We start from the raw sequence: 18,128 nt of genomic DNA, 5'->3' as shown, positions 1-18,128 counted from the left end.
TGAAGTTGACATAGTCTACTCGCGGCGTGGTGTTCGCGCTGTGATCGAGATTACCTCCCGCTCCCGTTCGACGGCGTGTGTGCGATAGTTAGCGGCTTCTGCTCGTATGATCCTGGGTCCGATCACTCTTGGTTGTGCATGTCCAATCACGTCAAATGTGGACGAGCAGCGCATATTCTATTGGGGGCACAAAACAATCCGCATTGTAACCGCCATTTCCACAACAATCATGTTGAAAACATCGATGACGAGCACACGGAGCGGGCGATTGCAGGGAGGGCCGTGGGCATGCGAGAAGTGGCTGGGGCCAGGGCCCATCGGATGCGGACAACCGGATCAGGCATACAGCGTTCAAGATTGAATAGGACATGTCTTGGACATGTTCATTGTTGTTCACGGGGCGCACGACTGTTTTTGATGAGTAGTGGAGATGCGGTAGGCCACGTCGCTGATGCAATGCGATGTGATGGACATGACGAGGACGGCGGCAGTCGACAGTGCTGCACGGCTGCCGAGACTCGCACACTGCAGCGTGCAGAAGCAAAGATACACGAAGAGCCAGGGCCCACTTTTCGCAAGCTGACAGCAGCGAGATACAGTGCTAGCCGACGTTTTCGTGCGCTCGAGGCCAAGCAGACGCAAGAAAATAGTAAGGTCGGAATATACGCCCGATAACGTGGGTAGACGCAGCAATCTTGGGTCTGCTGACGGACGTGCAAGGGTCAAACATCATCATGGAAAAAGTCACGCTCCCAGATGCACTGATGTGCTGAGATTTGATGCTGCGAAAGCGGAAATAAGAGCGAGAGCAGAGGGGGGGCATTTCAAACAGCTGCAGCGTCGTGCCTATCATGGCAGCCGCGGCGCGAGGATAAACTCTCGGGCTGATACCGCTGGTGTGGGCAATCGTGTCAGTTGATGACGACTATCCGTGACGGACAAGTCAGCTCGCCGTCAGCGAAAAGGCGGGATGGACGGAAGCCAGGGATTGGCTGCGTGTATTGCTGGACCCGCGATGCGATGCTCGTCAAGATTGCGAGAGGCATGGCAGAGCTCTCGTTTTCGCAGCAGGCCATACGAGAGACAGCGATGACGGCCACGGACCGAAGAGTCGGCGGCGGGTAATCGTGGCAAGTTGCTTTTCACCCTCACACACCGCACTGGAGACGTCGGTTGGGGGTTCGCTCTCGTTGACGCATTGGGCATTATTGCCGCTCCTCGAGGTCTGTGCCGTGTCCAATATTCGCATGCAGACAGACGTTTTGCAGGCCGCTCTTGCCGAGGCCCGCAATTGCCCGGCCGTGTGGTGAGGGTGTCGTGGGCAGAACTTTTGGGCGGCGGCGGCGATGCTGGAGAGAGCAGCTGCGCAGGTGTTATGTGAAGTGTCGTGTATAGCTCGAGGCTCCCCTAACGTGGTTTGGGTACTAGGCCTTGCGCGACTGTACCATGCCGCCATTAGCGCGGCGGGCTAGCTTTCAGCCTCAAGACATGGCCGCCTCTTCTTTGCACGTCTCGCGACAGCACCACGAGGACGCGCGCGGCGGCGACGACATGGGCAGAAGCCGAGGCTGGCTGCCGGGGCTGCTGAGGCCTGCAGCGCGCAAACAGGTGCAAAGGGCGGTCAGTACGTCAGGTTAGTCAGCGGAGGAGGGCCCGTGCCCATGCTGTCGGACTATTTTTCTCACTAGTGGCTGCCACTCTGGTGTCTAACCAGCTTCTGCGTTAGCCCTCACTCTAGCCTACATCGCGAATCTCACCCAGCTCATCCATCATCACCAGCGCGACCGGTACCTGGCTCTAACGCTGCCGTCACCGGCGATAGCTCGCGACCCCAGGCACACCAAGTCGCACGCCTCAGCGCTGCTACACGTGCAACTGCCACCAGCAAGACGATCGCCGCTCTCCCGGCGCGTTCGTCACTAAGGCACCCCACAGCGCTGCCCATACGCACCAGCTGTCCTGCCTGTCCTGCCACGCCGCGAGTCACTTGGGCCCGTAAGAGACGGCACCAGATCGCCCACCCTTGACGGTCCACTTCCGTGGAGCAGGTGCGCGCGCTTCCGACAACATCCTCTGCTCTCGTGCCGGGACTGCGCTGCCTCGACTGTAGACTTGCACGGAAGCCCGCTGTCCGGCCAGGAGGTGATCGCTCGGCTCGCTCGGCCTAGTTGAGCTTTCTGGGAATCGAGAGTGCTGCGAGAACCAGAGTCTGAGCGAAACCTTCAGTCATCGATTTCCCAACGGGCCGACTGTGTTTCTTGCCCCATCAGTGGCTGCGGAGCCAGTCAGCGACGCGCATCCACCGCAGCCCTTTCTGTGGCCGCCTACGCACCCTTTCACCCTCGGCGAACAAGCTCACCCCAACCCGGTTTCTTCGTCACTAGCGCCACTTCTACACGGACCCGCACGCCCCTCCTGCCCACCCTCGAGCGCCCAGCGTCCCACACTCTGCTGCGAGCGCCATCCCAACCTTGTCCTAGCCACTCAACCCAGAACAGTAACCATTCCCATTGTCACGGCTCGGCTTTACCGACTAGACTGGCCCCCCTGTATTCGCCGCTACGGCCGTCCGTTACCTCATCTGGTGTGCTAAGGCCTGCTGGGTAAGCCGTCAGTCCCTCCAGGCCGATCCATTGGTGGCCAATCCACGTCGCGCGCCACCCAGTCTAAAAGGCCTTTAGGTCGCGCTGTCACTAGCTGTGTTCCAAATTCACTCTCGCCCCAGCAGACCCGCAGCGCAAGCTCGTCAACCACTAGCACCGATTGTGTAACCTTTGCGTTGCACTTCACTCTGCACCGCGCCAACTGCTCCGCGATTCGAGAGATCTCTGCCCGCTAACCTGCTCCCCTGCCCCGGTGTCCTCGAGCTTGCGCCTTCCGTGCGTTATCTTTTCGACGGTGCATATTTGCCGAACTGCTTGTCCTCCATCTGGGCGTCGTGGAAACCACACCGTCTGCAAATCATCCGCGTTTAACTTCCACGCTACCCACGGCCTGACCACATTGCTTCTCCGGTTTTCTGGCTGTGCTTCTCTTGGCTCGACTGAGGCTACGTCTTTATACGCCCTAGCTGCCTGTCTTCCACAGACCGCGGCAAATCATCCGAAGACGGTTTGCGACGGACATATCTCTGCAGCCATCCCTCCTCGTGGGCGCACGCATCCAACCATCCAACCTCAGCTTAGAGCCTAGCTACCCTCGACACCTCGCCAATCTACACAGTCTATGGACGCACGGCAAGCAGACTACCCGCAGTCAGGTTTGAGCTCGCCCTACCCAACCTTTCCTGAATCAGCTTCTGAGGGAACCTCTGCAGATCAAGCATCTGCTGCGCAATACCCTCCCCCGGGACCAGATCCTCGCTCCTCCAACCTCACCCCCAATTCAGACTACAGTCTGAATCCTTCGTCGGCTCGATCAGGGTCGTTTCCGGATTACATTCAACGTTCGTATCAACCCGGCGCTCAAGGGCAAGCACCCGGTGGTATGGCGCAACAACAGAGTCCGTCAATGCCTCTCCCAGATGGTCAAGCAAATGGCCATCAATCACCACAACAACTCAAGTCTGACTCGGATGTTCCTATAGATCCATCAATCGCCGCGCAGACGAGCCCAACATATGCAAGCCACCAGCAGCAGTACTCGCCTTACACACCTCACCACGACATGCAGCATTACCCAGGGCAGCCCCAAACTCCCATGGGGTACCCTTCGCGACCTGAATGGGCAGGCCACTACCCTCAGCCAGGTATGCACTACGGGCATCCTGCGACTTCTGGGCCACCTGCGCCTGCAATGGTCTCTCCAGTTCAGCGACCACCCACTGTAAGTAAATCTAGCTTCGCATTTCAACCAGCTAGCCGGCACGCGTTGCATGCGCGTGTTGTCGCGCTACTCGTTTGTCACAACGTGGTCGAACCCTTAAACTGACCATCACAATTAGGGCGGACATCCGCTATCCACAGTATACTCATTTGTACCCATTCCTGGCGCACAACAACATAAGCGACCACGTCGGCGCTATGAAGAAATTGAACGCATGTACAAATGCGGTTGGAATGGTTGCGAGAAAGCATATGGTACTCTGAATCATTTGAATGCGCACGTCACAATGCAATCGCACGGCGCAAAGCGCACTCCTGAAGGTATGTTCTTTCCATTTCATGGGACATCAATTGCTGTTGTAGTCGTGGCCCTTGCAAAACTAGTGCGCTAGGTTGGCCCTTGGGATCGTGCTGGCGCAGCGCCATAATGGTCGTGTCCCCGCTGCACTGGGTAGCTTCTCATGACGGAAGCTAATAGCTGTCGACCCATGCCTAATTCTCTTGGCGTCTTAACACTCCTGATATACGATGCTAACTTCACCTTACAGAGTTCAAAGAAATCCGAAAAGAATGGAAAGCAAAGAAGAAGGAGGAAGAGGCTGCACGCAAAGCCGACGAAGAGCGACACCGCGCCGACGTGCAGCAGCGCGCTCACGAAGGAGGCGCTCCTGAAGCGCCTGTCTATGGACAGATGCGACAGGCGGTCGGCGTCCCTGGTCAACCTCCTCAACATCCCCAACTTCCTCCCATCGGGTACCAACCTGCAGCCTCTGGCAACAGCACTGCTCCTCAGTACGGCACGCAGAGTCCAGGTCTCCCCGAGGGCATGGCTCAGTATGCCACCCCCAACAGCAATGCGTACAACAGTCCAAATAGTAACAACAGCAGTTACCCCCAGTCGCCCTACGGACAAAACCCGCAAATGTACCAGCAGAACCACTAGGAACGTCCTGCCAGTCCAGAAGCCGACCCCTTCGATGACCTGTTTAAAGACGATTAAGATGGTCAAGATTCAGGTATACCAAAAGCGCACTCGCTTGCTCCGTCGCATAGAGCAAGCGAGTCTTGACGACTCTCCTTACGGTGGTTCTTTGCCTATATGTTGCGAGCCTATGCAACAGTTTCAGCATCTTTCCTATGGGGCGGTGCTTGCATTTCCATTTGGTGGCGGCTGTATGTTTCTAATTGGTTGTGTTCACAACGGAGGTTACTTCAGCACCGATGCTCGGTCTGAAAATGGTCTAACGATCGATGTCGGGGAGTTGCTACAATGTCTCGAGAGATACCATGAAAGTGAGGGCGAGGATAGCTGTTCGAACATACGTTATGCAGGTTGCGTTATCGGTTTTCCTCTCATCTTCCATCACTTCAAGAGGCTTTCCAAAATCCCGAAGACAGACCTGTTCATATTGGGGGCTAGAACCATTGCATGCAAAAAGGCGTTTGAAACAAGAAACAATCTACCTATTACTCTTCATCTGATCGCTCATTTGCTCTCATGTTTCGCTTATCGTGTGATCTTCTTGGGAACATCGCTGGGCATCATTGGAGCCTCTGTTTCCGCTTTTGTGTCCTCGCACAGGCAACGTGGAACAAACCAATGTGAAGTTGACTCTGGGTCACCATGATACTACCCGTCGGCTTTTGCCTCCAACTCCGGTATCGTGTACTTCACACGATGTATAGTCGCATGATCAGACGGTTCCGCTTGAAGCTAATCAAAGGGTGCGGAAAGATGACGCTGTGACTGAAGCGTACCGTTCCCCAACCAAGACATTGCCGTGTACGTCTATATCACGTCGTGCCTTGTACTGCACTGTCGCCGTACTTGCCCGACTGTCTGCATGTCTCGTTTAGTTCATGATTGATGCGAAGGCGCTCCATGGCCAGACCAGATTGTTTTGGACGTATTCAAGACATCTCAGCGTCTGTGCGTGTTTCAAGCCTCAGCATAGATAGATGGGACTTACAGGACGTGCCTCGCTTCTCTACACTCCAAGGCTCTAGCACCACATGCATGTCCATGCCCTCGCAGCGGTGATCAGCTCCTCACTCTATCACTCGCATGCCTGCCGCCACGTACGCACACACACTGCAAGACCACTGAACTGCCCGAGCATCCCCCCGTCTCGGATTCAGATCGCATCGAGGCATCAGACCACAAATGCTCAAAAACTGACCGCGAATTTCTCAAGTGTCACCTCACTCGAGTACACGACTTATTCTGCTGGCTCCGACCTGCGTGCTGATTCGCCCGGGGCAGGGGTGTCATGTAGAATAATCTGAACGCGAGCAGCCAATCGATTGCACATGGCCATGTCGCAACATAGTTGGAGGCAGGTTGTATTACGCCGGTGATGACGCATAGCACACATACCACAATGAGGAGGGCAGGCTCGTATTCAGGGTCAATGGAAAGTACCGCCTGGGTTCGACTGAGTTCTGAGGCACACTCTTCGTATCGAATAGGGAAGGAGCGGAATGTGGGTGGGAATGGCACAAGGAATTATGGCTGCATGATGGTTGTATAGTCAAAATATATTAATTGCATGCCGATATGGCACTCGACATTTGCATGCGAGAATAGCGACACAAGCGGAAGCTCGGTGTGTCGATGGGAAGTGTATGCGTGTGGTCGTCTCGCGTGCAGTAAGTGTGCCTGTGGGTGATTTTGTGTAACGAGAGACAGCCGACGTGAGCGCTGATAGGACGGCGAGAGTGCATATTCGCTGTTCAATATTACCGAGAATAAGAGGGGAGGGGCGTATGGCCTGTTACTCCGTGTCATCGATTACGATTGCACGAAGCAATCCTCGGATCACTTTTGCTTGGTCATGCGAGCGTTCGCGCCCTGACGAACGGTCCGCTGGGGGCAGGAGAGATGCATTCGATGAATGGCTGGCGAAGTTTCCCACACACTCTTCTCCACTCACGAAAAAAGCAAGCTCTATCTTGGAGAACGGTGGCGCATGGACTGTTTCCTGCCGCGGCACGCTGGGTCAAAGATTCCGATGGTGATCGTGTTGGGCAATGTCATCCGAATGCGCATGAGTGATGACGCCTCTTTCTGGGTCCCTCACCGGCAAACCGCCGCGCCAAAGGAAAGAAAATTCTGCAGCAAATTGCCAGGATGAGCGACTCAACAAAGAAGCTGGGCATAGGCGACGTCGATGATTATCGCAGCGACTTCCGCAGACGATGCACATCGAGATGCGTACATTGAACGCGAAGCCGACTAGGAATTACCATCGACACGCTAGCATCTTGCAAAGGCACATCTGCACGATCGCCGTCTAGTGGCACATCAGACCGTTGTCCGATCAAACTACGCTGATGCTCCGAGCGCTGGCCCTTGGGTTGCTTTCTGGGCGCGCCGTTGCAAAGGGCACTGGGGTAGCGGGCTTGCAAGCTAGCCAGGGGAGTGGCAGGCGCTGGCTGGCGTGGCAGACATAAACGGCGCCGCCAGTCCATGACTGACGGCGGAAACTAGCAGGATGGTGTGCATGCGCTCGCTGTGCTACTATCGCTGGTTAAGGCATGGACGTGTCAAGGGCTGGGTAGCACATGTTACACAGCAGTAGCCTGGGCTGAAGGATTCGGTCCCGATGCCACGAGGGGACGAGGGTCCTGGATGTGGGCGTGCATCTACTGGCGCTGTGCCACCGTTGGATCTTTGTTCGTCAGACAACGCGTCAAGGCAAATGAGCATGCCGGTCTACCAATCGTGAGGTTGCAGATGCACACGATAGACCGTTCAGGTCATAAACGGTGGCCGCAGACGGATCTGTCTTGTGCACCGCTTCCAAGCACCCACAACAACAGCAACCACCTCACACGCAGCACAGGCACAGCAGTCTCGCCTCGTACAGGACACAAGCAACAGCGGCGCAGATTCCCGTCCATACAATGCCAGCGTCGCCTCACACGAAACTAATCACGCAATCCTCCCTGCAACAGATGCCAGACGTACGGGTCCTGTAGCACCTAAACAGCCGACTACCAGGCTTACCTACATGATGGCCCTTTTGAACCCTGATCCCGCCACGTCGGGCTCTGCTGTGAAAGGGCAAATTATCTGGTGCTCGGTGTGCATGTTCGTCTCACCGATGATGATGATGCTGGACGAGCATTACTTGTGTATGATATCGACGAACGTCTGATGTTGCCAGATTTCAGCAGTGTTAGTAAACAAAGCGAAAACATCGGCCGAGACGCATGTGTACTCAATGGGCGGTATTGCGCTAGCACCAGACCCTGCCGTACGCCAGACATTATGCGACAGTGTTAGTTTGCTTGCTTGCTAGGTCGCTGGGGTTAGAAGGGAAGGATCAAAGTAAGCCCTATGATGGTGGTGCGCCTGGCTGGCTCTGGCTCCCGCGATATAGCGTTGATTCGGCTCCAGAGGCTCGGAGGCGCGTAGTGTAGGTTCAGCCTTGTTGGCGGTAGGCATGGTTTGCTGCTAGAGGGGCGCGGGAGGTCTGACCTAGGCTGGGTTGCTTCTTCGCGTGCGGAGTGGACGTGCTGGAGGCGGCGCGGTTCATAGCGGCATACCAGACGTGCTAATGTGCTAACGCCGTCTTGAGTAGCACGCGAGTACACAGATGAGGCTCCTCTTCGGTACGGGCGATCCGGTCTCGGGTCATCACGTGCTGGCGTGTTCGGCCCGGACATGGTGCGCTACCGAGTGGGCAACTTTTCCAGACTAGAACATCCCACGCCATTTGTCCATAACGAACCGCTCTCTCGACCTGATGCTGAACTGCCGTGCCTGTCTTTGGCGATGCATACAGGCGCTCGATGTCCCGACCACCAATGCGCACCGCCTCCGTCGTAGCGGAAATTTACTCCTCCACCCGAACCAGCAACGGCTGCTATCCTCCCACGGTGCCACCAACGCGGAGAGTGAGGGGTTGACCGTTTCGCGCGAAACAGGGGGATTCAACCGGGATGGAGAGGACCACTTCAAGAAGTCGGCCTTCGCGGCGAACCGGAAGAGGAGGGAAACTACAGCGCTGCGACAGTCGTCGGCACGCCAGCCAGACGACGAGACACCCAATCTAGCGAGGCTCGGCCGGCGAGACCCGTCCATGTCTGATAGCGACTGGAACAGGAGGAAAAGAGAGCTGCGTCACTTGCAGGATCCGCTGGAGCTGGCGACGTTTGTGAGGAACGAATTGAAGAAAGACAGAGTGGAAGAGATGCTGCAGTTGGTGCGCATGGCGAGCCACTCCATGCAGTGCATTGTCAGCTGGAACCACATCATTGACCACTACCTGGCCAAAGAGAGGGTCAATGATGCGATCAAGGTCTACAACGATGTACGCATAGCCTGCGCGAAGACATGAGGGGTAATGCTGACTTGCCACAGATGAAGAAGCGCGCGCAATTCCCAGACTCCTACACGTACACGATTCTTCTCAGAGGCCTCTCGTGGAATGCGCATACATCCGGTGTTCTTAGCAAAGCCCTCTCCATCTACCACTCGCTCTCCGCACCGAATTCCCGAGTCGAGCCATCGATCATGCACACGAATGCTGCGCTGAGAGTGTGTGCAAGAGCAGGAGATATGGATGCCTTGTGGGGTGTGGCTGGGAAGATACCAGAGAACGGGCCAGCAGCAGCCAATGCCATCACATACATCACCATACTCAACGCTATACGGCAAAATCTGCTGATAGATGCGCCCAAAGGAGAGAGCGAGGAGGAGACGGCGGCAAGGAAAGAGCGCGGCATCATGGAGGGGCGGCGCATGTGGGAAGATATCGTTGGGAGATGGCGACGTGCAGATCTGGCTATTGACGAAGAGCTCGTCTGTGCGATGGGAAGATTGCTATTGATCGGCAGTCGACCGCGAGACTGGGACGACGTGCTCTCCTTAGTGGAGCAGACAATGGACATACCTCGACTTGTTCCTCGATTAGGCTCAGTCGAGCGACAAACTGCTGGCCTTCCACGCGTGCGAGCACCAAACGTACCGAAACAATACCGTATCGATGACGACCATCTCTCTCCAGATAACGCCCCAACGCGTGGTGACGAGTTCCTTGCTCTGACGCCTCAAGGCGTCGGCAGTGCAGTATCAAATCCTCTCATCTACGTTCGACCGGGCAACAACACGCTTTCCTTGGTCCAAGAAGCATGCCAAAAGATTGTGGCGAACAAGGCCGCGCAGGAATACTGGGACCTCTTGACCGACCCAACAACGTACAAGATCACTGCTGATGTGAACAACCTCAACATGCGTCTGCGCAATCTCCGTCAGAATCGTGCCTCTAGTGCTGCAGTGCAGCTCTTGCAACAAGACATGATGGACAAGGGTATCACGCCCCCGCCTGGTACATTCAGAATCGCAATGAGTACATGCGTTCGCGATAAGAACAACCACAACTCGCTCAAAAATGGAGGTCAGATCTTGCAGATGATGTCCAAGATCTTGGAAGACGCAGATCCCAAGACCGTCACCATGTATGCTGGACTTGCAGTCTCATTTCCATTGGCTACAGGCGCGGATTTTATCGATGCACTCACTCTACTTGACCCCCTCGTGAAGAACATCCGTCTTCAACTGACCATTGGTGCTGGACAGACGAACTATGGGCGTCGCGGCCCGCAATACTTGAAGGGCGAAGCGAGACAAGACGCCATTGATGCGCTGAAGAAAATACAGGGCGTATACGATAAGCTACTGTTTTCGAAACTTATTGCTGAGGAGTCAAAGAGTCCGTTTGAAAAAGAGAGAGCCAGGCTCTCCGCGTTCATCCAGAGGGTTATGTTCAAGGGTGGGCAGGCGAATGCAGTGCGTGGAGAGCCACCTGAAGAGGCCGATCCACACGGATATCTGCAAAATGAAGACGGGCAAAGCGAGCAAGGCGATGAACGACCGTCGTGGAAGAAGGAATGGACAAGGCCACTAGAGAGACCTTCGCGGCCAGCCATGCCAGCAAAGCCATTCGAGCGAAAGAGGAGACCCCGGTCATTTAAGGTTGATGAAACGGGAGAGCTACGCAATCTCTAGGCTCCGACAGTAATGAGGTGTTTCCTCTTAGCAAGAGCATTCTACAGTTTTTTTGTATAGTACCATTGTATCCTCTAGTCGAAACACATAGCTTTTAAGACGATGCTGCTTCTTAACCACTACAGCGCAACCCTCTTGCATTAGACAATCATTTCCTTCAAGATCTCGGTCTCTCTTCTCGTGAAATGGATTCTTTTGGAAGTGATACAAGCTTCAAAACATGTGCAGTTACTCCAATTCGTCTCGGTCTCTCCTACATAGGTACATTACATCCAGGGCTAGGTATGGTCGAGCTGGCACGTGCACGTCCCAAAACTACTCGAACCTCCGCGCTTCGCCGCACGCCCTCGGCTTCTCATCACCATCGCTCACACACCCGATCACCTACTTTTGAAGCCAAGCCCTACAAAATGGGTAACGACGGTGGCTCGATTCCCAAGCGCAGCGAACTCGTTAAAGAAGCCGCCAAAGCGCTCACAACCGCTCAAATCAAGGAGGCGCAAACCGAACAACAAGAATACGCCTGGTCCACCGATCCTCTTACGCGCAAACATCTCGCTCGTCCTGTGGTCTCGGATGCAGCTGGCGTTTTGTACAACAAGGACTCCATTATTGAGTTCCTTCTGAAGGACGACGAGGATGCAGAGAAGGCGGAGATGAAGAAGGTTGGGGGTGTGAAAGATTCAGAACTGGGCACGTTCGGGGATAGAGTTAAGGGGCTGAAAGATGTCGTGGAGGTGAAGTTTGAAATCGAGGAGAAAGACGGTGGTGAGGTGCAGAAGACTTTAGGAGAGAAGTGGAAGTGCCCGATCACAGGCGAGAGGCTAGGACCGGGGAGCAAAGCCGTCTATGTTGTTCCTTGCGGACATGCATTTGCGGGAAGTGTCGTCAAGGAAGTTGCTGAGAGGGCGTGTTTGACAGTACGTACCAATTGGACTTTTGAACCTGAGGCGCGATGACTGACCTACTTCCAGTGTAACGAACCGTACGCAGAGAACGACATCATACCTATCCTACCTACCGCGGCGACCGATATCGCACGATTGAACCTGCGTATGAAGACCTTGAAGGAGAAAAGCCTGACACATGCGCTCAAGAAAGCACCCGGCAGCAAGAAGAAGCGGAAACACGGCGATGCATCTGCCGCCGAGAACGGCACTGCGAAACCAACATTATCAGACGAAGATAAAAAGGCAAAGAAGGAGGCTGCAGCAAAATCTACAACAGCGGCGAATGACGGCATCAAGAACTCTGCCACAGCCTCATTGACGCGAAAAGTCCTTGAAGAGCAGGAAGAGCGTAACAAAAGGAGGAAGATGGCTCAGAATGACAACGTGAACAGTCTGTTCAACAAGAAGGAGCACAAGGCATCGGCAGGAAATAGTGCGGATTATATGACGAGGGGGTTCAGCATTGGGAAGAAGTGAGCTGATCATCGTGGAGAGGCAGATATCCAGGGTGCTTTTGGCAGGCACATGATGGCACTGAGGGTGTGTCGATAGAACAACAATAAATACATGATACCCTGCGATGAAAAATCGCAACCTTTACATCTGGTCCTTGACCACGGAAGCTGATCCTGTTTTGGCTGAAGCGAGAAGACGGGTACATCAACTCAAGGTTCTCAAGGTGATGTGCAGTAATGAAGCCAAAGATCTACGGTTACGAGTCGTTTAAACCCATGACGGAGTGTTTATTACAACGAAGTGTTTTTAATAACATGTCTTATGAAGCTATTACTAGAACCCCTTTCATTCTTGTGGCGATTCTTTTGTGCTCACTGGTGGCAGAAAGAACGCTTCACGATAGTACCTCGCCTCCTCAATGCTCTCCAGAATGTCTGCACGTGCTTCATGCAACATCTTCTTTCGTGGTATCTTCTTCAAAGTAGCTTTGGGTGCCCATCTACGAGCAGCCTCCTTGATGCTGCTGACGTCCATGATCCGGTAATGAAGGTAGTCGGTGACAACCTTGTAGGGCTGCTTGACGAGGAAAGACTTGTCGGCGTGTACAGAGCTCCCAGAAAGCAAAGCAGTGCGGCGTTCAGGTACGAATTTCTTGATGTAGGCAAGTAGCCCTTCTGCTGCTTCTTCGGCGGTGGTGGTGGAATCGATGCAGGCTTGGGTCAGACCCGACTGACCATGATGGCTAGTACACCATTCGCCCATAAGATCAAGCTGCTCTTTTTCGTGGTGTATTATGGCCTCATAGCCAATTTCGTCGAGGATGTTGAGGTCTGCATCAGTGACGAATGCGGCGAGAGACATGATGGTGTCATTGTCAGTGTTTAGGCCGGTCATCTAACAGGGTCAACGAAATACTGCAAAAAATCTCGATCAAGCCTACCTCACAGTCTATCCAGACCAGAGGGGCTTTAGAGACTGTCGCCATGATGATGGTGGGGTGTTGAAGGGGCATTGTAGCGGGCAAGTAATAGATTGTACGAATTCGGGTAGTGGCTTGGCGCGCTTAATTGACTGTCCGTCGCGTCGCGTGCACGGTACTAGCGCGTCGCTCCTGCACTTTAACCTGTCGTCCCGCCAGCCCTCCAAACACGCCCACGAGAGCACCCGATACCCCAATTTCTTCACTTCGCCTTTTGCTCGCATACCCTATACGTTATAATTCATCATGTCGCGTGTAGGGAAGAAGACTGGCGCTGCCCTACTAGCCGAATTGCGAGCGAACCGCGCGGCGGGCAAGACGCGTTTGTCCACATACGAAGTCGCCGAAGAGGAGCAATTGTACGACGAGGTCGACGAAGAGGGGTACAAGAAGATTGTGCGGGGAAGACTGGATAAAGATGACTTCGTCGTCGGCGACGAGGGCGAGGGATACGTTGATGACGGCAGAGAAGAGTGGGATGACGGACAGGGTCAATACCACTATGCTGCCACGGATAGCGAAGAAGACGACGAGCGGCCCGCCAAGGGCAAGGCTGGTATGGTGTCAATCATCAAGCGTACGCACGACTTACAGCTAACGCGTGATAGCCAAGCGGAAACGCGAAGAAGACGAGGAGAAGCGAAAAAAGATCGACAATGGCATCAGCAAGTACTTCAGTGCGAAGAACGCTGCAAAGGCACCCAAAGCAAAGGTATACTACTGGAATGCATCATTCCACCCAATCCTAATGCTAATGCACCCAGCCTGTTGCCACCGCCGCCGACAAGGACTTCATGGAGGACCTGTTAGGCGAGATGAACACAAACCCCGTCCGCTTATCCACGAACCGAATGCGACCCGTCAAAACAGAGGCACGCCGAAAAACACGCGTACTTTCACCTCCTATCTCGGAGAACCGACCGGCTCCGACTACAAGGCGAAGCAATGATTCAGACGCACACATGCCAGATACACCACCGGCAACGAATGCATACGTCGACGATGACGACCTCCCCGTACTCGACGATGATCAGCCTATGAGCGACCTCCCACTACAATCGTCACCTGTCGCCAAAGCCGTAGAACGAAGAGCACAGCCTGCGATCAAACAAGAAGAAGACGAAGATGACCTCATGGAGGTTGCTCAACCCACGACACATCTTGGTGTGCCAATCACCAGTGTCAACATGGCGGGTAGGCGACCGATAGCAAAGCTCAAGAAAGAAGACTATCCCACACCCGTCAGCTCGTCGCCCGTTGCACCTTCTTCAGCACCTGTCGATGCTTCTTCCTGGAACGACGTTACAAGCAAGCTCAACGTTATGAGCAGCCCCGCTCCAGCGACCACTGGCATGGGCAAGATACAACCACAGGACGCGGTGGAAGAGGATGGTAGCTTACGCATGTTCTGGATTGACTACACCGAAATCAACGGTAGCTTGTGTCTATTCGGCAAGGTCAAGGACAAGAAGTCGGGCAACTACGTCAGTTGCTTTGTGAAGGTCGATAACATCCTCCGAAAGCTATATTTCCTACCCCGTGAATACCGTCACATCAGAGGGGTAACCACCGACGAAGAGGTTGGCCTGAGCGATGTATCAGACGAGGTTGACTCTATTATGAGCAAGCACCGCGTAAATCTACACAAGATTAAGCCGTGTACTAGGAAGTACGCCTTCGAGTTGCCCGACATACCCAAGGAAGCCGACTACCTGAAGCTCCTTTATGGATACGACAAAATGCCACTATCCTCTGATCTAAAGGGTGAAACATTTTCTCACGTCTTCGGAACCAACACATCCCTTTTCGAGCAGTTCGTGCTCTGGAAGAACGTCATGGGACCGTGCTGGCTCAAGATTGATGCTCCCGACTTTGGTTCTGTTGCAAACGCTTCTTGGTGTAAGCTTGAAGTTGCAGTCAGCAAGCCCAACAACATAACAGTCGTCAGTGCGTCGGACAATCTTGACGCACCCCCAATGACACTCATGAGTCTCTCCCTACGGACTACTTTCAACGCGAAGGACAACAAGCAAGAGATCTTGGTCGCCAGTGCTATGATCTACGACAACTTCTCCTTGACCGACACGACACCCGTGGACCAGATGCAGTGCAAGAGCTTCACCATTATGCGGCCGAACGGCGCAGCTTTCCCAGTAGGCTTTGACAAAGAAGTGGAGAAGGTTAAGGGCAACATGTACATGAAGAAGACTGAGCAGGAACTTCTGAGCCTGCTGATGGCGATGTTCCAGCGGCACGACCCGGACGTCCTCGTCGGACATCGCTTGGACGACGTGGATTACAGCGTTTTGCTAAGCCGTCTGCGTGAAAAGAAGACACCGGGATGGCACCGCATTGGGCGACTCAAGAGAAGCGACTGGCCCAAGAGCATGGGCAAGGGCGGCGGAAGTTTCTTCGCTGAGAAGCAACTAGCTTCTGGCCGCTTGCTGTGTGACCTGGCTAATGATCTCGGAAAGTCTCTGATGCCCAAGTGTCAATCGTGGAGTCTTGAGGAGATGGTCCAGCTTGGGCTCAACAAGCGACGTGAAGAGCTCGACAACGAGGCCGCGCTCAAGACTTGGGCGACGACGAAGGAGGGTCTCCTCAACTACATCAAGCACTGCCAAGCCGACGCCTACTTCATCGCTGCGATCTCGATAAAGGTGCAAATGCTTCCACTCACCAAGGTTCTCACCAACTTGGCGGGTAACTCCTGGGCCCGAACACTGAGTGGAACTCGTGCCGAACGTAACGAGTACATTTTGCTCCACGAGTTCCACAAGAACAAGTACATTTGCCCGGATAAACAGTGGGGCAAGAGCAAAGTAAAGGCCGAGGAAGAAGCAGCCGAGGGCGAAGAAGGTGCGGATGCCAAAAAGAAGGACAAGTTTAAAGGTGGTCTTGTCTTCGAGCCCGAGAAGGGTCTCTACGACAAGTTTATTCTGGTCATGGACTTCAACTCCCTTTACCCCAGTATCATCCAGGAGTTCAACATTTGCTTCACCACCGTCGAACGATCCGATCTCTCGGAAGATGACGACAAGGTGCCCGAAGTCCCCACAAACCAAGACCAAGGTATCCTACCGCGCCTTATTGCTACACTCGTCTCACGACGTCGCGAGGTGAAGAAGCTTATGAAGGCCAAGGATGCCACTCCGGATGAGTTGGCAACTTGGGACATCAAGCAAATGGCTCTGAAGCTCACTGCCAACTCTATGTACGGATGTTTGGGATACACCAAGTCTCGATTCTACGCTCGACCACTCGCTATGCTCACGACATACAAGGGTCGTGAGATTCTCCGCAAAACCAAGGACATGGCCGAGGAGAAGGCATTGCGCGTCATCTATGGTGACACTGATTCCGTCATGATTAACACAAACGTCGATAACATTCAGGATGCGCTGAAGTTGGGTAACGAGTTCAAGAAAGAGGTCAACGACAGCTACAAGCTTTTGGAGATCGACATCGACAACGTCTTCCGCCGTATCCTACTGCATGCCAAGAAGAAGTATGCTGCCATTAATATGGTCCCTGTCGATGGAAAGTACATCGAGAAACTCGAAGTCAAAGGTCTCGACATGAGGCGCAGGGAGTACTGTGCTCTGTCCAAGGAGACATCAACGTAAGTTCTCCAGCCTACGGAGGTAGATACAACGGCGTACTAACAATGCTATAGGGAATTGCTCAACTTCCTACTTAGTGGTGAAGATCCTGAAGTAGTCGTTGAGAAGATCCACAACCACCTTCGCGAGCTGAGCAAACAGATGCGCGAGTATGCCGTTCCAGCTCGCAAGTACACTATCTACACACAGCTCGGAAAGAATCCCAAGGAATACCCCAACGGTAACTCGATGCCCTCTGTCCAGGTCGCACTTCGCCTTCAGGCCAAGGGTAAACACGTCAAGGCCAAAGATGTCATGAGCTTCATCATCACAGGTGAATCATCTGGCTCGGCCGAGAACGCAGCAAAGAACGCCTATCCCGTTGACGAAGTTTTGAAAGCCGACAGTGAGCTGAAGCCCGACATTGACTACTACCTCCACAAGCAAATTCTGCCACCAGTGGAGCGTCTCTGCGCGCCCATCAGCGGAACAAACATCACTCTCCTCGCAGCGTGTCTTGGCCTTGACACCTCCAAATACCGTGTGAGTACCGTTTCAGGAGGCGCACAACAAGACACCGAAATCCACCCTCTGGAGTCGCAGATACCCGACTCTGTGCGCTTCCAATCATGTTCGCCGCTTTGGCTGCGCTGTCGAGGATGTACGACAGTATTCCCATTCCAAGGCCTCTCTTCGACATCACCAACATCGGCATCGTTGCAGACCATCTCGCACAGTGGTATACAATGTCCTGCTGAAGGCTGTGGCAAAATACTACAGAACATCAGTGTAGTGGCTCAGCTCGAATCCTCCATCCGCCAAATTCTCGCTTCATACTACGCAGGCCACGTTGTATGCGACGATCCCCAGTGCTCAAACCGAACGCGTAGTATATCCGTCTATGGTCACCGGTGCCTTGGTCCAAAGGGACTCGCTCGAGATTGCTTGGGCAAAATGACCTACGAGATCAAGGAGCGCGACGTCTGGAACCAGCTATTATACTACCAGTCCCTGTTCGACGTTGATCGTGTCAGTAAGATGGACGGCGGTGTCAAGGCGGAAGACATGGAGAGGAAGGAAAAGATTAAGGTACTGGCGGAGGTCAACAGGGAGAGATTCGGTACGCTGAAAGGTGTGGTGGAGCGGTGGCTGGAGAGGAATGGAAGGCAGTGGGTGCAGATGGATAGCCTGTTTTCTTTTGCGCTCAAGGCATAGGTGGTTTGGTTTCACAAAGGCGCAGCATAGGCGATACATAATCGTCCGGGCGCGCCGTGGGGTTCATCTGGTTCTGGATCATGACGG

General features: G+C 54.1%; 5 protein-coding genes across 5 annotated transcripts; 4 read left to right on the top strand and 1 right to left on the bottom strand.

Moving 5' to 3' along the window:
• Positions 1–3,225: 3,225 nt before the first annotated feature.
• J4E85_005851 (uncharacterized protein) lies at positions 3,226–4,767 on the top strand (the record flags this gene model as incomplete). The annotated part of the gene is made up of 3 exons (XM_051470093.1): positions 3,226–3,825; positions 3,944–4,145; positions 4,373–4,767. The coding sequence occupies 3 exons, from the start codon at positions 3,226–3,228 to the stop codon at positions 4,765–4,767; spliced, it is 1,197 nt and encodes a 398-aa protein (XP_051325581.1).
• A 3,808-nt stretch (positions 4,768–8,575) lies between these two features.
• Positions 8,576–10,839, top strand: J4E85_005850 (uncharacterized protein; the record flags this gene model as incomplete). Its single annotated transcript, XM_051470092.1, has 2 exons — positions 8,576–9,142; positions 9,193–10,839. 2 exons carry the CDS (start codon positions 8,576–8,578, stop codon positions 10,837–10,839), a joined length of 2,214 nt encoding a protein of 737 aa, XP_051325580.1.
• Positions 10,840–11,249: 410 nt separating this feature from the next.
• J4E85_005849 (uncharacterized protein) lies at positions 11,250–12,266 on the top strand (the record flags this gene model as incomplete). The annotated part of the gene is made up of 2 exons (XM_051470091.1): positions 11,250–11,759; positions 11,814–12,266. 2 exons carry the CDS (start codon positions 11,250–11,252, stop codon positions 12,264–12,266), a joined length of 963 nt encoding a protein of 320 aa, XP_051325579.1.
• Positions 12,267–12,590: 324 nt separating this feature from the next.
• On the bottom strand, positions 12,591–13,230 carry J4E85_005848 (uncharacterized protein; the record flags this gene model as incomplete). The annotated part of the gene is made up of 2 exons (XM_051470090.1): positions 12,591–13,139; positions 13,186–13,230. 2 exons carry the CDS (start codon positions 13,228–13,230, stop codon positions 12,591–12,593), a joined length of 594 nt encoding a protein of 197 aa, XP_051325578.1.
• A 240-nt stretch (positions 13,231–13,470) lies between these two features.
• Positions 13,471–18,041, top strand: J4E85_005847 (uncharacterized protein; the record flags this gene model as incomplete). Its single annotated transcript, XM_051470089.1, has 4 exons — positions 13,471–13,780; positions 13,833–13,936; positions 13,989–16,846; positions 16,901–18,041. 4 exons carry the CDS (start codon positions 13,471–13,473, stop codon positions 18,039–18,041), a joined length of 4,413 nt encoding a protein of 1,470 aa, XP_051325577.1.
• Between the last annotated feature and the right edge of the window lie 87 nt (positions 18,042–18,128).

Source organism: Alternaria conjuncta (genome assembly GCF_024043145.1).
Source record: "Alternaria conjuncta strain BMP 0040 chromosome Unknown scaffold_8, whole genome shotgun sequence".
NCBI lineage: Eukaryota > Fungi > Ascomycota > Dothideomycetes > Pleosporales > Pleosporaceae > Alternaria > Alternaria conjuncta.
The sequence above is the reverse complement of the archived record's forward strand: the minus strand, read 5'-3'. Positions and strand labels throughout refer to the sequence as shown.